The sequence below is a fragment of the Symphalangus syndactylus genome, chromosome X (assembly GCF_028878055.3).
Source record: "Symphalangus syndactylus isolate Jambi chromosome X, NHGRI_mSymSyn1-v2.1_pri, whole genome shotgun sequence".
NCBI classification, from domain to species: domain Eukaryota; kingdom Metazoa; phylum Chordata; class Mammalia; order Primates; family Hylobatidae; genus Symphalangus; species Symphalangus syndactylus.
This window is the reverse complement of record NC_072447.2, coordinates 68,768,053-68,790,006: the sequence shown is the minus strand read 5'-3', so window position 1 is coordinate 68,790,006 and position 21,954 is coordinate 68,768,053. Positions and strand designations below refer to the sequence as shown.

At 38.4% G+C, this 21,954-nt stretch overlaps 1 protein-coding gene across 4 annotated transcripts in view; it reads right to left on the bottom strand.

Annotated features, from left to right (window-relative positions):
* Window positions 1-16,795: 16,795 nt before the first annotated feature.
* RRAGB (Ras related GTP binding B) overlaps window positions 16,796-21,954 on the bottom strand; it is a 38,615-nt gene continuing 33,456 nt past the window's right edge. For all 4 annotated transcript variants that reach the window (XM_055269453.2, XM_063634334.1, XM_055269451.2 and 1 more), the window contains 3 exons: window positions 19,615-19,706; window positions 18,224-18,339; window positions 16,796-17,319 (listed from right to left, as the gene is read on the bottom strand). In XM_055269453.2, the coding sequence (XP_055125428.1) occupies window positions 17,222-17,319; window positions 18,224-18,339; window positions 19,615-19,706 (306 nt within the window). In that variant the 3' untranslated portion in view covers window positions 16,796-17,221. The remainder of the gene's footprint in view (window positions 17,320-18,223; window positions 18,340-19,614; window positions 19,707-21,954) is intronic.

The following is a 21,954-nucleotide window of genomic DNA, read 5'->3' as shown; positions in this document are numbered from 1 at the left end:
CTGTACTTCGTAAGTGCCTCCAGTTTTTCTAGTCACTTTGCTGAGGTTATCCATGAGTAAACGATATAATCCTTGCTTTTAGTAACCCTCCAATCCTCACACAGTCAAATGTTTATGCATTCCTAGGGCCCTGCCTCAACAACTTCCATCTGTCATGTTTTTTGTTCTGATTTTGGACATAATTTTTTGAAGCTGACTATCTGACAGAACACAAAAACCAGGACAGAACCAAAACTGAGAATGACAAACTGCGTAAGAACAAGATTAGGCAACAAATGGCTCTTCTAAATGAATAGGTTCAGTTTCTACCTACAGGTTCAGCATGCCCCATGCTTCAAAAAGTAGTCTGAGAATATGTCTGGTATTACTTATTCTCTGGCCAGGTTTGCCTAATTTCACTTTTTTAAGTCATGGAGGCATATATGTTTGGACAAAGAATAAGGGTAAATCAGACTACACTTGAGTGCGTAATATAATACACAGAAGAAAATACAGACCACTAATTGTGTGCTGAACACTTACTGAAAGCCTACTACTTGCTAGGCACTATGTTAGTACTAAAGATACAACAGTAAGCAAAGCAGGCATAATTCCTGTACTTATCAAGCATACAGATAAATGTAAGAGATAGATTTTAATCAAATAATCACACTAATGAATGTATAATTATGTCACAGGTATGAATCTTATTCCACAAAGTTAGATATGTAAGAAATGTCATATATCTTTTATTTTCTTTAAATCAAAAGAAATATGACTTTGAGCATCCCATCCCATGCCCCATCCTATCAGAATGGTAGGAACATCAACACAAATCATTAGTAATGCACCGCATCTACATTCCATGCTCTCCTTACTTCGTCAGCATTGCATAAAGGCATAATATACCTTTAATTAATTCAGCCCCCTAATGCACATTAACAAAGCCCCTGCTAGACTCTGTTCCATAATGGTAAACCTGTATGATCACTTGATATTAACATTTTAGGGAATGATCATGGATTTGTTTCCAGACTTAGAAAATTTGAGGTGTGCTGAAGATAATCCTAGTGGAGATATCATGTAAGCATTTGCACATATTACATAGGAAGCTGCAGAGATCATATAGGCATTTGGAAGGCTTAGCATGTAATGGAATTTGAAGCATATAAACTTCTCTAGGTAAACAGTATAGCTCAGAGAGGCCTTAACTTTTTTGCAAAGGATACTGACAAGAGCAGCCAAAGAGGTGGGGACAACTATGCTATCAAGAAAGATAAGGGAACAGAGTGTTCCAAAAACAAGTGAGTGCTCAGTTGGCAGAATAGGAACAGCTCTGGTCTGCAGCTCCCAGCATGATCAACGCAGAAGACGGGTGATTTCTGCATTTCCAACTGAGGTACCTGGTTCATCTCATTGGGACTGGTCAGACAGTGGGTGCAGCCCATGAAGGGCAAGCCAAAGCAGGGCGGGGCATCGTCTCATCCGTGAAGCGCAAAGGGTCGGGGGATTTCCCTTTCCTAGACAAGGGAAGATGTGATAGACTGTACTGGGAAAATCGGGACACTCAGGACACTCCTGCCTTAATACTGTGCTTTTCCAGTGGTCTTAACAAACGGCACACCAGGAGATTATTTCCTGTGCCTGGCTTACTGGCTCCCACACCCACGGAGCCTTGCTCACTGCTAGTGCAGCAGTCCAAGATCGAACTGTGAGGTGGCAGCCTGGCTGGGGGAGGGGCGTCTGCCATTGCTGAAGCTTGAGTAGGTAAACAAAGCAGCTAGGAAGCTCGAACTGGGTGGAGCCCACCACAGCTCAGTGAGGTAGGCCTGCCTCTGTAGACTCCACCTCTGGGGGCATGGCATAGCTGAATAAAAGGCAGGAGAAACTTCTGCAGACTTAAATGTCCCTGTCTGACAGCTCTGAAGAGAGAAGTGGTTCTCCCAGCACGGTGTTTGAGCTCTGAGAACAGACAGACTGCCTCCTCAAGTGGGTCCCTGACCCCCCATGTAGCCTAACTGGGAGACACCTCCAAGTAGGGGCTGACAGACACCTCATACAACTGGGTGCCACTCTTCAAGTGGAAGAAAGGGTATCAGTGATTGCAGATCAAATTAATGAAATGAAGTGCGAAGAGAAGTTTAGAGAAAACAGAGTAAAAAGAAACAGACAAAGCCTCCAAGAAATATGGGACAATGTGAAAAGACCAAACCTACGTCTGATTGGTGTGCCTGAAAGTGACGGAGAGAATGGAACCAAGTTGGAAAACACTCTGCAGGATATTATCCAGCAGAACTTCCCCAATCTAGCAAGGCAGGCCAACATTCAGATTCAGGAAATACAGAGAACGCCACAAAGATACTCCTCGAGAAGAGCAACTCCAAGACACGTAATTGTCAGATTCACCAAAGTTGAAATGAAGGAAAAAATGTTAAGGGCAGCCAGAGAGAAAGTTTGGGTTACCCACAAAGGGAAGCCCATCAAACTAACAGCTGATCTCTTGGCAGAAAGGTTACAAGCCAGAAGAGAGTGGGGGCCAATATTCAACATTCTTAAAGGGAAGAATTTTCAACCCAGAATTTCATATCCAGCCAAACTAAGCTTCATAAGTGAAGAAGAAATAAAATCCTTTACAGACAAGCAAATGCTGAGAGATTTTGTCACCACCAGGCCTGCCTTACAAGAGCTCCTGAAGGAAACACTAAACACGGAAAAGGGACAACCGGTACCAGCCACTGCAAAAACTTGCCAAACTGTAAAGACCATCAATGCTAGGAAGAAACTGCATCAACTAACAGGCAAAATAACCACCTAACATCATAATGACAGGATCAAATGATCAAATTCACACATAACAATATGAACCTTAAACGTAAATGGGCTAAATGCTCCAATTGAAAGACACAGACTGGCAAATTGGATAAAGAGTCAAGACCCATCAGTGTGCTGTATTCAGGAGACCCATCTCACAAGCAGAGACACACACAGGCTCAAAATAAAGGGATGGAGGAAGATCTACCAAGAAAATGGAAAGCAAAAAAAAAAAGCAGGGGTTGCAATCCCAGTCTCTGATAAAACAGACTTTAAACCAACAAAGATGAAAAGAGACAAAGAAGGCCACTACATAATGGTAAAGGGATCAATTCAACAAGAAGGGCTAACTAACATAAATATGTATGCACCCAATACAGGAGCACCCAGATTCATAAAGCAAGTCCTTAGATACCTACAAAGAGACTTAGACTCCCACACAATAATAATGGGAGACTTTAAGACCCCACTGTCAACATTAGACAGATCAATGAGACAGAAGGTTAACAAGGATATCCAGGACTTGAACTCAGCTCTGCACCAAGCAGACCTAATAGACATCTACAGAACTCTCCACCTCAAATCAACAGAATATATACATTCTTCTCAGCACCACATCACACTTATTCCAAAACTGACCACATAGTTGGAAGTAAAGCACTCCTCAGCAAATCTAAAAGAACAGAAATTATCACAAACTGTCTCTCAGACCACAGTGCAATCAAATTAGAACTCAGGATTAAGAAACTCACTCAAAACTGCACAACTACATGGAAACTGAACAACCTGCTCCTGAATGACTACTGGGTAAATAATGAAATGAAGGCAAAAATAAAGATGTTCTTTGAAACCAATGAGAACAAAGACACAATGTACCAGAATCTTAGGGACACATTTAAAGCAGTGTGTAGAGGGAAATTTATAGCACTTACTGCCCATAAGAGAAAGCAGGAAAGATCTAAAATTGACACCCTAACATCACAATTAAAAGAACTAGAGAAGCAAGAGTAAACAAGTTGAAAAGCTAGCAGAAGGCAAGAAATAACTAAGAGCAGAACTGAAGGAGACAGAGACACAAAAAGCCCTTCAAACAATCAATGAATCCAGGAGCTGGTTTTTTGAAAACATCAAGAAAATAGATAGACTACTAGCAAGACTAATAAAGAAGAAAAGAGAGAAGAATCAAATAGATGGAATAAAAAATGATAAAGGGGATATCAGCAATGATCCCACAGAAATACAAACTACCATCAGAGAATACTACACACATCTCTATGCAAATAAACTAGAAAATCTAGAAGAAAGGGATAAATTCCCAGACACATACATCCACCCAAGACTAAAGAGGAAGAAGTTGAATCCCTGAATAGACCAATAACAGGCTCTGAAATTGAGGCAATAATTAATAGCTTACCAACCAAAAAAAGTCCAGGACCAGATGGATTCACAGACGAATTCTACTAGAGGTACAAAGAGGAGCTGGTACGATTCCTTCTGAAACTATTCCAATCAATAGAAAAAGAGGGAATCCTCCTTAAGTCATTTTATGAGGCCAGCTCATCCTGATACCAAAGCCTGGCAGAGACACAACAAAAAAAGAGAATTATAGACCAATATCCTTGATGAACATCGATCCAAAAATCCTCAATAAAATACTGGCAAACCAAATCCAGTAGCATATCAAAAAGCTTATCCACCACGGTCAAGATGGGTTCATCCCTGGGATGGAAGGCTGGTTCAATACATGCAAATCAATAAATGTAACCCATCACATAAACAGAACCAATGACAAAAAACACATGATTATCTCAATAGATGCAGAAAAGGCCTCGGACAAAATTCAACAGCCCTTCATGCTAAAAACTCTCAATAAACTAGGTATGGATGGAACGTATCTCGAAATAATAAGAGCTATCTATGACAAACCCACAGCCAATATCACACTGAATGGGCAAAAACTGGAAGCATTCCCTTTGAAAACTGGCACAAGACAGGGATGCCCTCTCTCACCACTCCTATTCAACATAGTGTTGGAAGTTCTGGCCATGGCAATCGGGCACAAGAAAGAAATAAAGGATATTCAATTAGGAAAAGAGGAAGTCAAATTGTCCCTGTTTGCAGATGACATGATTGTATATTTAGAAAACCCCATTGTCTCAGCCCAAAATCTCCTTAAGCTGATAAGCAACTTCAGCAAAGTCTCAGGACACAAAATCTATGTGCAAAAATCTCAAGCATTCCTATACACCAATAACAGACAAACAGAGAGCCAAATCATGAGTGAACTCCCATTCACAATTGCTTTAAAGAGAGTAAAATACCTAGGAATCCAAACTTACAATGTACGTGAAGGACGTCTTCAAGGATAACTACAAACCACTGCTCAACGAAATAAAAGGGGACACAAACAAATGGAAAAACATTTCATGCTTATGGATAGGAAGAATCAGTATCAGGAAAATGGCCATACTGTCCAAGGTAATTTATAGATCCAATGCCATCCCCATCAAGCTACCAAGGACTTTCTTCACAGTATTGGAAAAAAACTACTTTAAAGTTCTTATGGAACCAAAAAAGAGCCCACGTTGCCAAGACAATCCTAAACAAAAAGAACAAAGCTGGAGGCATCACAGTACCTGACTTCAAACTATACTACAAGGCTACAGTAACCAAAACAGCATGGTACTGGTACCAAAACAGAGATATAGACCAATGGAACAGAACAGAGTCCTCAGAAATAATACCACATATCTACAACCATCTAGTCTTTGACAAACCTGACAAAAACAAGAAATGGGGAAAGGATTCCCTATTTAATAAATGGTGCTGGGAAAACTGGCTAGCCATATGTAGAAAGCTGAAACTGGATCCCTTCCTTACACCTCATACAAAAATTAATTCGAGATGGATTAAAGACTTAAATATTAGCTCTGAAACCATAAAAACCCTAGAAGAAAACCTAGGCAATACCATTTAGGACACAGGCATGGGCAAGGACTTCATGACTAAAATACCAAAAGCAATGGCAACAAAAGCCAAAACAGACAAACAAGATCTAATTAAACTTAAGAGCTTCTGCACAGCAAAAGAAAGTGTCATCAGAGTGAACAGGCAACCTACAGAATGGGAGAAAGTTTCTGCAATCTAACCATCTGACAAAGGGCTAATATACAGAATCTACAAAGAACTCAAAGAAATTTACAAGAAAAAATTAAACAACCCTATCCAAAAGTGGGCAAAGGATATGAACAGACACTTTTCAAAGGAAGACATTTATGCAGCCAACAGACACATGAAAAAACGCTCATCATCACTGGCCATCAGAGAAATGCAAATCAAAATCACAATGAGATACCATCTCACACCAGTTAGAATGGCAATCATTAAAAAGACAGGAAACAACAGGTGCTGGAGAGCATGCAGAGAAATAGGAACACTTTTACACTGTTGGTGGGACTGGAAACTAGTTCAACCATTGCATGGCGATTCCTCAAGTATCTACAACTAGAAACACCATTTGACCCAGCAATCCCATTACTGTGTATACACCCAAAGGATTATAAATCATGCTACTATAAAGACACATGCACACGTATGTTTATTGCGGCACTATTCACAATAGCAAAGACTTGGAACCAACCCAAATGTCCAACAACGATAGACTGGATTAAGAAAATGTGGCACATATACACCATGGAATACTATGCAGCCATAAAAAAGGATGAGTTCATGTCCTTTGTAGGGACATGGATGAAGCTGGAAACCATCATTCTCAGCAAACTATCACAAGGACAGAAAACTAAACACCACACATTCTCACTCATAGGTGGGAAATGAACAATGAGAACACTTGGACACAGGGCAGGGAACATCACACACCGGGGCCTGTCATGGGTTGGGGTGATGGGGGAGGGATAGCATTAGGAGAAATACCTAATATAAATGATGAACTAATGAGTACAGCAAATCAGCATGGCACATGTATACATATGTAACAAACTTTCACATTGTGCACATGTACACCCTACAACTTAAAGTATAAAAAAAATTTAAAAAAAAGGAGTGCTCACCAGAGCCAGATATTGCTTTAATAGTCAAATAAGATGAATACTAAAATGTGTCCATTGAATTTCATGGCATAGATGGCACTGGTTTCCTTAACAAGAGCTATTTTGGTGGAATGGTGAGGACAGAAGCCAGAATGGAGTAGGTAGAGGAATGAATGAGAGTTGAGGAAAGAGAATTGCTTTTCAATAAAACTAAAAATAAGTTAGCAACTTAATAATGATGGCTTTTAAAAATAATTATTCAAGTCACGTTTTGATCTTTTTCAATGTACACACTTAGGTGTAATTAGTATTTTCAACTCCCTGAAAGTCTAAGACTTAGTAGTTGGTCATTTTCCTCTGGTACAAATTTGAATTATACAAAAGCAAGTTACCCTCCCCTGTTAAAAATAACCAGCATCCCTAATTCTTTCTTTTCTCTGTACTTGTTATTACATAGGCAGCACTCTTATCAAGCGAGAAAAATAATTCTTTGTGAAAAATAATTATCAAGGAAACTTAACGAAATTGAAAGGGATTAACTTGTGTTGTGAGACAAAGCATAGGAAATACATAACTCAACAGAAATGATTCCAGAAAAAAGCCAGGCACTTAAATCAACATTTTCACTTTTACAGATCTAGAATTTTTAAGATCTCTGATGATACCCCCTCATAAATGCCAAAAGTCAGCTATGCATATCTCCATTTATCAACTCAATCCATAGACATAATTATAAGTAGCAGCTTGTGGCAAAATCTGTTTTCCTACCACAACATCCATTCTTCCCTTGCTCCTTAGTAACAAAACATTGTTTCATTTGGGAAGGCAATGTACCTAACTAAAAGATGGCAGCCGGGCACAGTGGCTCATTCCTGTAATCCCAATACTTTGGGAAGCTGAGGCAGGTGGATCACTTGAGGTCAGGAGTTTGAGACCAGCCTGGCCAACATAGTGAAACCCCACCTCTACTAAAATACAAAAATTAGCTGGGTGTGGTGGTGCATGCCTGTAGTCCCAGCTACTTCAGAGGCTGAGGCATGAGAATCGCTTGAACCCAGGAGGCAAAGGTTGCAGTGAGCCGAGATTTCGCCACTGCACTCCAGCCTGGGTGACAGAGTGAGACTCTGTCTCAATAAATAAATAAATGAAATAAAAGATGACATTTCTGAATCTCCCCTGTAGGTACATATGATCGTGTGACTAGATTCTGGACAGTGAGATATGAATGAGTGCTGTATGTGGTTTTCAGGAAGTCTGCTAAAATATTCTGCTGGCTGAAATGTGGATGTGATGGCTGGAGTTTAAATAGCCATATCGGACCATGAGGTAACATTTTAAAGATAACAAAGCAACAACTAGAAGGAGCCTGAGTCTCCGATTTTACCATACAGCCAAATCTTAGAGGATCTATCTCCAAACTTCTATTATTTGAGAAAAAAATAAAGTCTTATTTAAGCTACCCCATTTTGGGTTCTTTGGTTATCTGTAGCCAAACACAATCCTAGATAATATGATACTCTACTGTATTCCATTAAGTTGCTGCATCAGATGTACATCTTTAATCCACTGTTAGGTATTTGAAATGTTCCTGTTGTTTGCTATTATTTATAGTGCAGCATTAGTCATATTTAAAAAATTTTCCCTCTAAAACCACATATACTTTGGGTATTTTTCTTAGGATATCTTACCAAAAAGGAATCATCACCACATCAAAGGGTAAGAAAAATTTTGTAATATTATTTTTACCAGATCCCTTGTCAGAAAGGACCGATTTGGAGCTTTCAGCAATATACAAAGTATATTTCAGCAATATGCTGACAATAGCCCTGTCATTTTTTGCATTTGAATGGTACATAATGGTACCTTAAAACTGCATTTTTGATGGCTACATAGGCAATGCATTTTTTCCTACTTCAGGATCTACTTTGTGTATCACCTCATGCATTCTCCCCTACTTGAAAGGAAGCTCCCTAATGAGGCTGAAGCAAAGCCAGTGCATCTTTGATTTCCCTAGTATATTAGATTTTATTTCTGTGTAACAAATTATACTAAAACTGAATGGCTTAAAACAATAAGCATTTATCATTTCAGTTTCTGCAGGTCAAGAAACTAGGTGAGGCTTAGCTGAGTGTCTCTGCCGCAAGGATTCAAGATCTCTTACGATCTGGCAATCAAGGTGTTGGCTGGGGCTCTGGTCTCATCTGAAGGTTATACTGAGGGAGGATCTGCTTCCAAGCTCAGTTATGTGGTTGTTGGAAGAATTCAACAACCTTGTGAGCTATTGGACTGAGGGCCTCAGCTTCTTGCTAGTTTTTGGCCAGAGGCCATCCTCAGTTCCTCAGTTCTTAATGCTAAACATGCAAGAAAAGGTAAACAAGACAGAAGCCAGAGTCTTTTTGTAACCTAATCTAAGTGACATCTCATCATTTTTGCAAAATTCTGTTTGTTAGAAGAGAGTCACTAAATCCAGTCTACACTTAAGGGGAAGGGATAACACAAATGCATGGAGACTGTCTATCACAACTACTGAGGATCCTGGAGTAAGCATTTATTTGTAAACTGTCAAGTAAAATTTGGATATTAAACAGAGGTGACCATTTAGATTGTTAACCTACTCTTTTACTTGTGTCATACATTATTTGTCCTTTTGGTGTTTTTTTTTCTATATAGCTAAATTTATATTTATTTTAATAAATATATTTATTATATATTTTAAATAACCACTCTCTTATAACAATTTTAAGCTGAAATTTCTACTTGATGGTCATGTGGAATACTTGCAATGTGTGGTTTGCCAAGTCTATTTAGAATGACTGATGTTCATAAGTTATGATCAGCCTGAAATTTTCATTTGTGGTAAAGTTATTTTGGGGTTTGGGGATCAAAACCTTATTTGTCTCATCAAGCTAGACAGCATAGCATCCTTTTCTGTATTTTGAAATAGTACAATACAGGATTAACTCTTCTTGAAACAGTTGGAAAAAATTCATCAGGGTCTGTTTGTGACACAAAGAGATGTGGAATTCCATAGTAACATTTTCATATAATCTTCATTTGCTAATGACTATTCATATTCTTCAGCTGCAATGTCCAATATGGCAGCCACTAGTCACATCTGGCTATATTCATTTAAATTTAATTAAAATTAAATAAAAAAATTATTTGCTTAGTTTTGTTAGCCACATTTCAAGTGTTCAATAGCCACATGTGCTGAGTGGCTACCATACTGAACAGCACAGATTAGAATATTTCCATTTCCATCATCACAGAGACCTCTATTGGACAGTGCTGTCTTAGAGCAAGTTTGTATGGCAGGTATAGGTGAGGTTGGCTTGGAATCAGAACTGGGATTTAAGTGCCAACTACACTCTTCACTAATTTGTGATACTGGATAAATCACAACCTTGTTGATGCTCACTTGCCTTATCTATAAAACTGTGCTACTACCTTTCCTATCCATTTCACAAGATTGTTGGGAAGAACAAAAAGGACAATGTGTGAGAAACTAATGTGAGAACCATAAAATATATTCACAAGACAGAATTATAAGTTTAGAGGGATTTCTGATTAAAGTACAAATTGGTCTCTTCATACAAAATAAAGAAATAACAATACCCATTTCATAAGGCTACTGTGACAGTTAAGTGAGTGAACACATGTAAAAACAATTAGATCCTATGCCTGGCACGTCTTAACAGATCAGTAAATATTATTTGCTATTCTTGTTGTAGGCATTCAGCCAATCAATATTAAGGACATATACAGGCCTGAAAGTAAGCTTAAGGAGTTATCCATTTCAATCCCTCAGTTTTTCAGAAAATGACAATATAGTTTTGCATTGCTTAATGATGATATGTTCTGGGAAATGGATCGTTAGACAATTCTGTTATTGTGCAAACATCATAGAGTATACTTACACAAACCTAGGTGGTATAGCCTAGTATACACCTAGACTATATAATATAGCCTATCACTCCTAGGCTACAAACCTGTACAGCATGTGACTGTACTGAATACTGTAGGCAATTGTAACACAATGGCATTTGTGTATCTAAATATAGAAAAGGTAATGTGTCATGCTACAATGTTAGATGGCTATAATGCCACTAGGCAATAGGGAATTTTTCAGCTCCATTATAATCTTATGAAGCTACCATCATGTATGTGGTCTGTCATTAACCAAAATGTCATTATGTGGTGCACGACTGCTTATGTTCAAGAGTCTGAGATTCTACAACATCAGCTATCTATTCTAATGCTTGTGGCAAGCTATTTCCTCCTTTATACATTTTAAATAACTATTTAATTATTTTCTTTATCTACATTCGCCGTTGAGTTGATCTCATCCAATGTCAAAACTAAATTTGAATCCGTAGCTCAATCTCTCCTCTGAGTTTGACACTTATGCATCATACTCATATTCATACTCATACTCAGCAACTCCATTTGTGTATTACAGGTATCTCAAGCTTACCATACCATGTGCAAAACTCCCAACCCTTGTTTTCTTCTTCAAGCCAGGTTCTCCCTCAACATTCTCAGTTTCAGGCAGCTTCATTAATCCAGTTGCTCAAGCCAAAAACTTTGAAGTTATCTGATTCCTCTTTCCCCTACACACTTCATTAAGAAACCCTGTTGGCCTGACATTAGAAACTTAGCAAGAATCCTACCATTTCTCATCACTTCCTCGGGTACCATTCTGACCCAAGGCAAGCCAGCATCATCTCTCACTTATTACTTTAATAGTTGTATTAGTCAAGGTTCTCCAGAGGGACAGAAACAACAGGAGATACACACACATACACACATGTACTCCCCTGTGTATATGTGTATATGTGCATACACACACACATATGCTCCCTCATGTGTGTATATATGCTCCCCACATACATGGGGGAGCACGTTAGGGAAAATTGGCTCACACAGTTACAAGGTGAAGTCCCACAATAGGCCATCTGCAAGGTGGGGAAAGAGAGAAGCCAGTAGCATGGTTCAGTCTAAGTCTGAAAGCCTCAAAACCAGGGAAGCTGACAGTGCAGCCCTCAGCCTGAGGCCAAAGGGCCAAGAGCCCCTGGGAAGCTGCTGGTGCAAGTTCTAGAGTCTAAAGGCCAAAGAACCTGGAGTCTGATGTCCCAGGGCAGGAGGAAAGGAAGCCAAGCATCGGGCATAGCATGCGAAGAAAGAACAAGCAGACTCAGTAAACAAGCTGCTTTTATCCTCCTTCTTCCGCCTGCTTTGTTCCAGCAGTACTGGCAGCTGACTGGATGGTGCCCACCCACACTGAAGGTGTCTTCCTCTCCCAGTCCACTGACTCAAGTGTGAATCTCCCCTGGCAACACCCTCAGACACACCCAGAAACAATACTTTACCAGATGTCTAGGCATCCCTCAATGCAGTCAAGTTGATACCTAATATTACATATCACAATGGCTTCTTCACTGGTCTCCCTGCTTTTACTCTTATCTCCAAATTGTCTATTCTTTAGCTGTGACCTTTTTTAAAAAGTAAGTCTGATCACATCACCCCTCTGCTCAAAACTTTCTAGTGGCTTTCCCATCTTACTGGTAGTAAACACAAACATCCTTACAATGGCTTAAAGGGCCCTACGGTCTTCTCTTCCACCCCATCTTTATCTAATTCCTCATCTCAGTCTCCTATTCTTCTTACCACTCTTGCCTCCAGTCCTGCCACATTGGCCTTGCTGCTGCCTCTCTAATATTCTGAGAACCCTCCCACTTCAGGGACTTTGTACTTGCTGTTTTCTCTGCCTAAAATGTCTCTCTTTTTTTTTCACATGCTACACACATGGCTCTCTCTCACATTTTATTCAGTTCTTTGTTCAGATGTCATCTCATGTTAAAGGCTATCTCTGATCTCCCTAACTAAATAAATCCTTGGTTAATTTTACATGTTGACTTGACTAGGCTGCAAGGTGCCCAGATATTTGGTGAAATATTATTTTAGGTGTGTCTGTCAGGGTGTTTTTAGATGAGACTAACATTTGAATGGGCAGACTGAGTAAAGCAATTGCCCTCTCTAATGTGGGTAGGCCTCATCCAATCAGTTCAAGGCCTGAATAAACAAAAAGACTGACTCTCCCATTAGTAAGAGGGAACTTCTCCTGCCTGACTGCCTTGAGCCAGGACATCAGTCTTTTCCTGCATTCAGACTTAAACTGAAACACTGGTTCTTTCTGAGTCTCAAGCCTGCCAGCTTTTGAACTGGAACTTATATTATCAGTTCTCCTGGTTCTCTGGCCGTTGGACTCAGACTGTAACTACATCATTGGCTCTCCTGGGTCTTTAACTTGCTGACTGCAGATCTTTGGACTTCTCAGCCTCCAGAATCATGTTGGCCAATTCCTAATAAATTTTTACACGTACACACACACACACACACACCCTATTGGTTCTGTTTCTCTGGAGAACCCTGATTAAAAGAGTTTCCTATTGCTTCTCTAACAAATTACCACAAACTTAGTGTCTTACAACAATAAAAATTTATTATATTATATTCTTGATGTCAGAAGTCTGATGTGGGTTTCACTGGGCTAAAATCCAGACGTCAGCAGGGCTCTGTTTCTTTCTTGAGACCCTAGGAAGGAATCAGTTTCCTTGCCTTTTGCAGCTTCTAGGCTGCTCACATTTCTTGGCTCATGGCCCCCTGCCTCCATCTTCAAAGCAAAGAACAGCAAATTGAGTCTTTCTCATGGCAAGTCATTCTGACACTGACTCTCTTACCTCCCTCTTCCACATTTAAAGGGCCCTTATGATTACATTAGGCCATTTGGATAAACCTGGATGATCTCCTTATCTTGGGGACAGCTGATTAGTAGCCTTTATAAATTCCATCTGCAACCTTACTTCCTCATTGCCATGCAACAACACATATTCATAGGTCCAGGGATTAGGATGTAATCCTCTATGGGGCCGTTACTCTGCCTGCCCCCAGCCCTTTCTCACATTACTGCTTAAATTTTCTTCATATACCTGTCTTTCCTAATATATTTTGTTTACTTAATTGGTTGTCTGTCTCCTCTTCCTAGAATATAAACTCCATGAGTACAAGGGCTTTATTTTGTTCACTCTCATATCCTGGGCTTCAAAAACAGTCTCTGAAACATAGTAAGTATTGAAAAAATATCTTTTGACTAAACTAATGAGGCCAGAAATTTTGTTAGTGAGGGCTACAGGAGAGCCCTAACTACTTCTTGCTTTATAATGAACAGTTAGGAATTTGAGCGGGAAATATTAAACTGGCCTATGCAAAGCACTGTTGTGAGAGACCTAAAAAAGTTACAAAGTTACACACTTTCTCCCTCCTATTTTTATTAACAAATGGCCCCAGAGAAGTAGAGGCTATAACTGCTTACAGTAACCCAATTCAGGGACAAAACTTCTAAATATTAAAAGACTGTTTAGGTTTGACCTAAATCCTTCAAGCTGGAGGGATTTTTGCTTTGTTTTCCTGGTGACTGCTTTGTACTGCCTACTGTGGTAAGGCTTCCTATGCTCCAGTAAAACCAGGAGTAAGATAGGTTCATGAGTGTTTGCTTTACTATTTCATAGTAGCCGAATAGTGGTGGTCTCACAGTGAGGTACCACACCTGGGTGCACCTCATACTCTCCACCCTGAATAGGCCCTTACATTCAGGAAGGCCATGTAACTTCAAGGTTAAGAATAAGTATATGAGCTCCAGAGTTAGACTGAATTCAAATCCCAGCTTTGCCTTTACTACAATAACTATTAGCAAGTTTCTTATCTTCTCTGAGCCCAGTTTCCCCATCTTCAAAATGGAGACAGTGATAGTACTTATGCCACGCAATTCTTGTGAAGATTAACTGAGATAATCCTTACAAAGCACTGATACTTGGTAAGTACTCAACTAAAGGATAGCACAATTTTCATTTGGCAATCCACCTAACTTTTCTTGGTATACTATTGAGTTAGCAAATAAAGCTGGATGAAACTGCAACAAGCTAGGTTGTCCCGATACAAATCAGTACCCATAGTCTCTTTATACTAGCAAAGGCTTCCATTTGAACATATTACTTATGAAACACAAGCTTCCCAGGCATTGCTTTTGTCTACAACAGTGCTTCTCAAACTTATAGATCACTTTGAGAATTAGTGGTTTAAAACATATATATCGTACTTGGTATAATGCCTTCACTTCATTATTGCCAAAGTGGTGAACACACGTTTTTCCATACTTGTTTCCATGTCTACATTTCGTCTTCCCTTCCCTAAAGCAGTGGTTTCCAAAGTGTAGTCCCTGGACCAGCAGTATCAGTGTCATCTGGGAACGTGTTAGAAGTACAGATTCATGAGCCTCACCCCAGACCTGCTGAATCTGACACTTTTGGGGTGGGGCAGCAATCTGTTTTAATAAGCCCCCCTCCAAGTGATTCTGAGGCATGCTCAAGTTTGAGACCCACTGGCCCCTATCCTACTGATATAGGTAACATGGCCTATAAAAAGCATTATTTCATTGTATCATTTCATTTCATCTCTAATTTTGATTTCTTTTCTCCATCTGTTTCTGTGTGCATGCCTTCACCATCCACCTGATTCCACTTCTGTTTCTAAGTGACTGTATATTTGGATAAATATATATCTCAAAACTCTTTTGTCTTCAGTGACAAAGACAGCTATCTGGCCATCACCATAAGAAGGATTAAGTCTAATCAGAACCTCATTTGTTTAACCTTTCAAAACATCCATGTCCAAGTTATAACTATAAACTGAGCAAGGATTGAATGAACTAAGGGCAAATAGGATAAAGACATAACTTTATGATTTTTCTGGGCTCATCTAATTTAATGTCTCTATATGTATCAATATCTATCCACCTTATAAAGAACACATTCAAGTAGTGTGAATATCTGATTTAGAAGTGAATCCCACTTCTAAATCCCACCCCAGACATTGAAAATAATAACATGCCAAATAATGACTCATTACTAGTCACAGAATACACCTCTGTTCAATGACTCTTCACTTTCCTGAACTCTTTTCATTTTCCTAGATGCTAATAGGATAAAGACTCTGGAACACTTAAATCTCTCCTTCTGCAGAAGATTAACACAGCTGTTGATAGAAATATTCCCATAAAGTTGTTTTACAAGTTGAGAGTTTTAGTCTACATAACACAGGTCACGTAGCAAAAAAACATTTTTTTGCTGCTCAGTGAAAACTCTACTTATCCCTCAACTAGGACTATTAAACTAAGATGAGAAAAGGTGAGAGACCAGTGGTTTAGAAGAAGTTCCTTAATGACATGAAGAAGGAGAAATGAGATGAGTCTACTGTCTACTGTGCTATAGATTCCCTAAATGGTTCTGTCTTCTCTTTTCGTGCAAATGGAAACTGAAAAGGTTAGGGCTTTGTGTTAGGAAACTCCATTTCTCACAGTTCACAGTGCTTCATTTTTTCCTTAGCAGACAAAAAGACAACTGCCAGCTTGAAAAAGGTTTTAATACTGTTTGATAGAATAATGAAGGTACATCTCATTAGGTGTTATGGAATTACACCTAATTAACCACTCCTAGACCTCATAAATCCTATTTTCCCTCCACTTTTTATGCATTCCTTCTCCAGTTGCATCCTGAATAGACTTCCAATATACTTCAGGCATGGATTATTACCAGAGTTTCCCCAGCTGCCATCAGTCAGTACATATGGTCTAGCTTAACTTTCTTTCAAAATTGCTTTCACATAATTCCCTTGCTCAAAGGCCCACAATGTTTTCCTACATCCTATCACATTTAGATGTCTTATATCTGAATTCTTCTGCCTCGCTTTAAGGCCATAATCTGGCTACATTCTTCCCATCCAATTTTATTTTGTGCCTTCCCAACCAGAAGGTCCCCTTCACCTAGGATAACTGTGAAATTCCTTTACTCTTTCTTAGGACAAAGTTGAAGAAACAAGGAAAAGAAAAATAGACACTGAAATCCCTAACACCAAAAGTTTATTTACGATTGAAGTTAAGGAATATTTTTAATGCATGCTGGGAAAACAGTAATACTCAAAACTTACAGGTTACTTACTATCTGATAAGGAATACAAGATGATGCTGAGAAAGGCTTTGGCAAACACAACTATTGGAACCAGGTTGCCAGTACATTTAAACACTATTAGAACCTTGTTATCAGAAAACTTACATATCACCTACTTTTATGTAACACCGACTTCATGAACAATTCATCTTCTAACTCCTCAATGGCTATTAAGTTAAAGCATTCAAGGTTAAACATTAAGACTAGGAAGTAGAGAAGAAATACAGAAGCAATAAGCATCACAACATTTCAGAGCCTACATATATGAATACATTAATTAGGAAACTTTTAATTTTTGTGTGAAACAATATTCATCAACGTTCAGCGCATGAGAAGACACTGCTTTGGTCCATCCACTCTTTCCAGCTTTTCAAAGTGTTTCCTGGCATTGCGGATGTTGATCAGAGTAGCTGCAGAAGCTGAGGGTGGGGGCGGAAACACCCAACAGAATTAAGTATGGGCAGCCAAAGGAATGTCTGACTAGTAAAACAAATAAACAAAAGAGAGCCAAATCCCTCAATGTATGTCAGAGAACATACAGGAATAGGAGGTCCCAAGTTATCAAGGTTTAATTTTTCTGAATAAGCAGATTTATTCATATTCTAAACACAAACTTTCCAAAATAAATTTCCAAAATCTTTTGGTTTGGAGCTAACAGTATAAACCCCATAAGTGTATGTTATATTTTAATATTAACCTAAAGTAGCAAAAGCCAATGGATGAGAGATTAATTTAAATTTCTGGGACCATCCTGAAAATATTGCAAGAACCTTCATTTCAATGGTTGTGATAGTCATGGTTATTATGGTATGGAAGCGTCAAACACCCCTTCATGCCCATAACAGAAATATGAGAATGTGGTACCTAGGAATATGCAACGACATAAAAATGGTTTGTCATTTAATAGTTTAGAGCTTAGATTGACTAGTCTTTTAAAAATCTATATCAGATGCAGTATTTGGGTTTTTTCTTTAAAATTATTGGATTTAGTGACTTGCTTTTTGAAGTTCCCATGAAGAAAAACGTAATACCCTAGAGGCTAAATTATTTTTAAGCTTTAAAATATAAGTCTATTAAATAAAAGCTATTTACCACTAGTACTAAAATAGTTTTTTATTGTGGTAAAGTATACATAACACAAAGTTTATCATTTAAATTATTTTTAAGCATACAGTTCATTGGGATTAAGTGCCCTCACACTGTTGTGTAACCATCCCCACTATAAAATAGCTTTTAAGTATCTAATAAAGTACTACATCTGGGACAATTGTTTAAAGAGTATGTATGTGGCTTTGAACCTAGGTCAGCTAAGTTTAAACTTACGAATGGATGGATCAGACATCACAACCATCACATAAGTGTTGGATGTAAAGATGTCAATGAAAGCAGCAAAGTTAGAGTTCCTGACTTCCATACTCTGGAAAGAGGCAGCCAGCTTACTATAGGAAAAAGAAGAAAAGAGGTTAAAGAATGAAATGATAACACGATAACAAGCTCTTATTTATGTTAAACATCTTTTTTATAGCATTATACCTCAATTCACCACTTCATTAAGATTATTAATCACTAACTCTACTTTTTCCAAGGAAACTCTTATACTGAATTTAACATGTTTTGAAAAGTAACTGGGACAAAAGTGGGCTAGGACTTGATTTTTAAAATTTTTTAAATTTCATTTTTTTTTTTTTTATGAGTCAGAGTCTCACTCTGTCACCCACGCTGGAGTGCAGTGGTGCCATCATGGCTCATTGCAGCCTTGAAATCCTGGCTCAAGTGATCCTCCTGCCTAAGCCTCCCAAGTAGCTGGGACTACAGAGGTGCATGCCACGTCTGGCTAAAGCACTTGAAACTGACTGTGAAATGAAAATTGGCTTAGACCTAGATCCATGTTTAAAATCATGTTTCAGAAGACTTCTTCAATATTTAATAAGCATCTTAAGGTGAAATTTACTTATCATTGAGATTAATATCTATATCTTTTCAGTGTTACATTTAAATTCAAGAAATGATCTTTTTTCTTTGAAAACAAGGCAACTATATTTGCTTGTCATTGGCTATTTCTTCTTCAAAATGTTAGCATAAACATTCCAGAAAGTCTCAAAGTGTGCTAAGGCATAAAGAGAGTAAACTTATTCCTGATGTTCTGGAATCAAACTTTTATCAGGGTAAGGATTTTGATTATTAAATCTTTGCTAAATTATGACGTTCAGCCATTCCTTTTTCCTAGATTCACAATGCTATGATTTAAATTTTATTTAACGATAGCTGACACAACGTGATTAAACATTTCTAGGCTCTCCAATCTGTACCATTTCTGAATCCGTACCTCACTATTTTAATTAAGTTAAATAGTAAATACTTAAAGTAGTAGTTTTAGAGTAAATTTTGGTATTCAGTAAGGCAAATTCTCCTTCCTCCTTCTTTTTCAAAACTCCCTTGGATATTCTATTTATTTCTTCCCAAATAGTATCAATCATCTCAAAAGGATATTCTGTTTGGATATTTTTCATATGCTTCTGTACCAGCTGAGTTTGCATTAAAGGAAAACGACCTGCATTTCAGTCAACTGGAGGCCCCTTAGAATTTAGCTTTGTCTTTGATTGAAGGAACTATTCTGAATATAGAAGTACAGTTAACTATAGTTATTTGAACTTCTAAAAAATGACAATAATTTTTTCAAGAGATAAACAGATCATGCCTACTAGATCTCTTACCTGCAGCTCAGCTTGAACTGCTTAATAATGTTGCTTATTTTCTCAAATCTATGGGCATCACGCTGCTCTTTACACTGATAGTGAGAAATTACCTATGAAAAAGAATATTGTCCTTTGAATCCATGCAAAATAGTCATATCATCCTCTGCTACTCCTCAAAGCAGACATTTGTCAGTCCCTTGGTCACTGGTTTTTAGGGTAGACTTGGCACCTGGCTTATTGTCTCTTTTCCTCTCTCCTATATCTTATTAACATTCTGTGTGATTTCAACGTCCATTCAGATGGCCCATCTAGTACCATTTGGTTATAATTTATTAAATCATTTACGTATTGCCTATTTTGGTTCACTGCTATTTTTCCTAACTTTAATCACTAAATTTATTTCAATATTTCGCATGATGGTCTTCGATTTTTAAAAAGTACCAATCAAAAAGAAAAACAAATAGAAATTCCTAGCTGTTCTTAAGGTATACTTCATGTGTTTAATTTTAATAAAGGCCAAGCTAACCAAATAGCTTTTGGAATTATATTTTAAAAGCTTAACTGGTTGATTCCAATCCCTGAGGAATATTTACAAATGAACTTATTCAGGATGGACACCCACACCAGCTGAAAATACTTTTTCTAACTTTTTCAGATTTTAATAAAACCACACAAGTATTACCTACAGGCTGAATATACAGATGCAGAGTGTCTAGTAGGAAGCAAAACTGAGTCACTCACCAGAAGAAAACTCACAGGGAAATTCCATGAGACAATGTGAAAATGTCAAAACATAATTTCTATACCAGTGGAAGAACAAATCCCCCTTGCTTGACTTCACCCCGCTCAGTGAAAATGTTCAGTCACATCTAAACTTGGTCTCAAGAGAAACAAAAACTACCTGTTACTATTAGTAAGGAACAGGGAGTTTATATTAGGTTAACCTCTACAACCATGTGTGGCAGACATAGTAGGGGAATACTGCTGAAGCAGGTTTCGGTCCTGCCATGTACCTCAAGACAAAATAGCTTTCTTGCTCACTGTTACTCACACTAGCAGGAAAAACAGGCTCAGGGTAGCACAGTTCCAAGCAAGTGACCTCTGCCAGTGGGCTGAGACAGAAAGATACTCTAATTAGGACTCCTTGCCCCATCTATACCAGCTAGAAGGATGGCTCCCAAATACCTCTGGGGTTACAAATAATATTTCCACAAAGGAAGTGGGAAAAATTGTACTTTGGATTCTCTGCCCTGTTGCTATAGTAGCAAAAGGAATCAGTATTTAATAGTTTGTCAACTAAATGCCAAGGCTTGCTGGGTGCTCAATGTTCCTGTATCCCATTTTCATCCACACAATAAACCTATGATATAGATATCTGTAGAAGGAAAACAAGCCCCTAGAGATTAAGAATTGTTTCTAAAATCACCAAGCATTGGCAGGGCTCAGAAACAAATTATTTACTGGGAACTGCTCTTACAGTTACATTTACCAAGGCTAATTAGCAATTACTTATGCAGTGTGTTGTGACACCTTAAATTAGTTTCTATTATTGCTATTTTAAAAATATATTTACAGATACGATACTGGTTTTTGCATCCCCCTTTCAGGGTTATACAAACAATAGGCTCTAATATAGTTGCTAGGTTCAATTTACAAGAAAAATAAGAATACCAACATGCCTCTTTCCCTCTCCACTTCTTCATGTGAACTCCTGTGTCACTGAGATGACCATAACGTCTCTTCTACATTAAAAGTTTTCAATGAGTCTTTTAGAGAAAAGGATAGGATGTGAGTTTTCTCAAAAGGAAAATATCCCACATTTCATAATAAAAGTCCACAGGAAATAGGAATCCTTTAATATAAATCAACAGTTACTAGCATAAATAATCTGAACTCTCTTTTTTTTTGAGATGGAGTTTCGCTCTTGTTGCCCAGGCTGGAGTGCAATGGCATGATGTCGGCTCACCACAACCTCCGCCTCCCGAGTTCAAGCGATTCTCCTGCCTCAGCCTCCCAAGTAGCTGGGATTACAGGCATGTGTCACGACACCTGGCTAATTTTGTATTTTTTAGTAGAGACGGGGTTTCTCCATGTTGGTCAGGCTGGTCTCTAACTCCCGACCTCAGGTGATCCGCTCGCCTCGGCCTCCCAAAGTGCTGGGATTACAGGCGTGAGCCACCATGCCCAGCCAACAATCTGAACTCTCTAATAAGACATACCTGCAAAAATCTAAGTTTCACTAACTTCTAAAGAGCTACACACCAAAGCGCTTCTTTCAGGTCACTTGCTGACAATACTATTTTATAAATAACGCTGTACATGCTAAAGTTGACAAGAGGGAAAAAGGTTCTTCCTGAA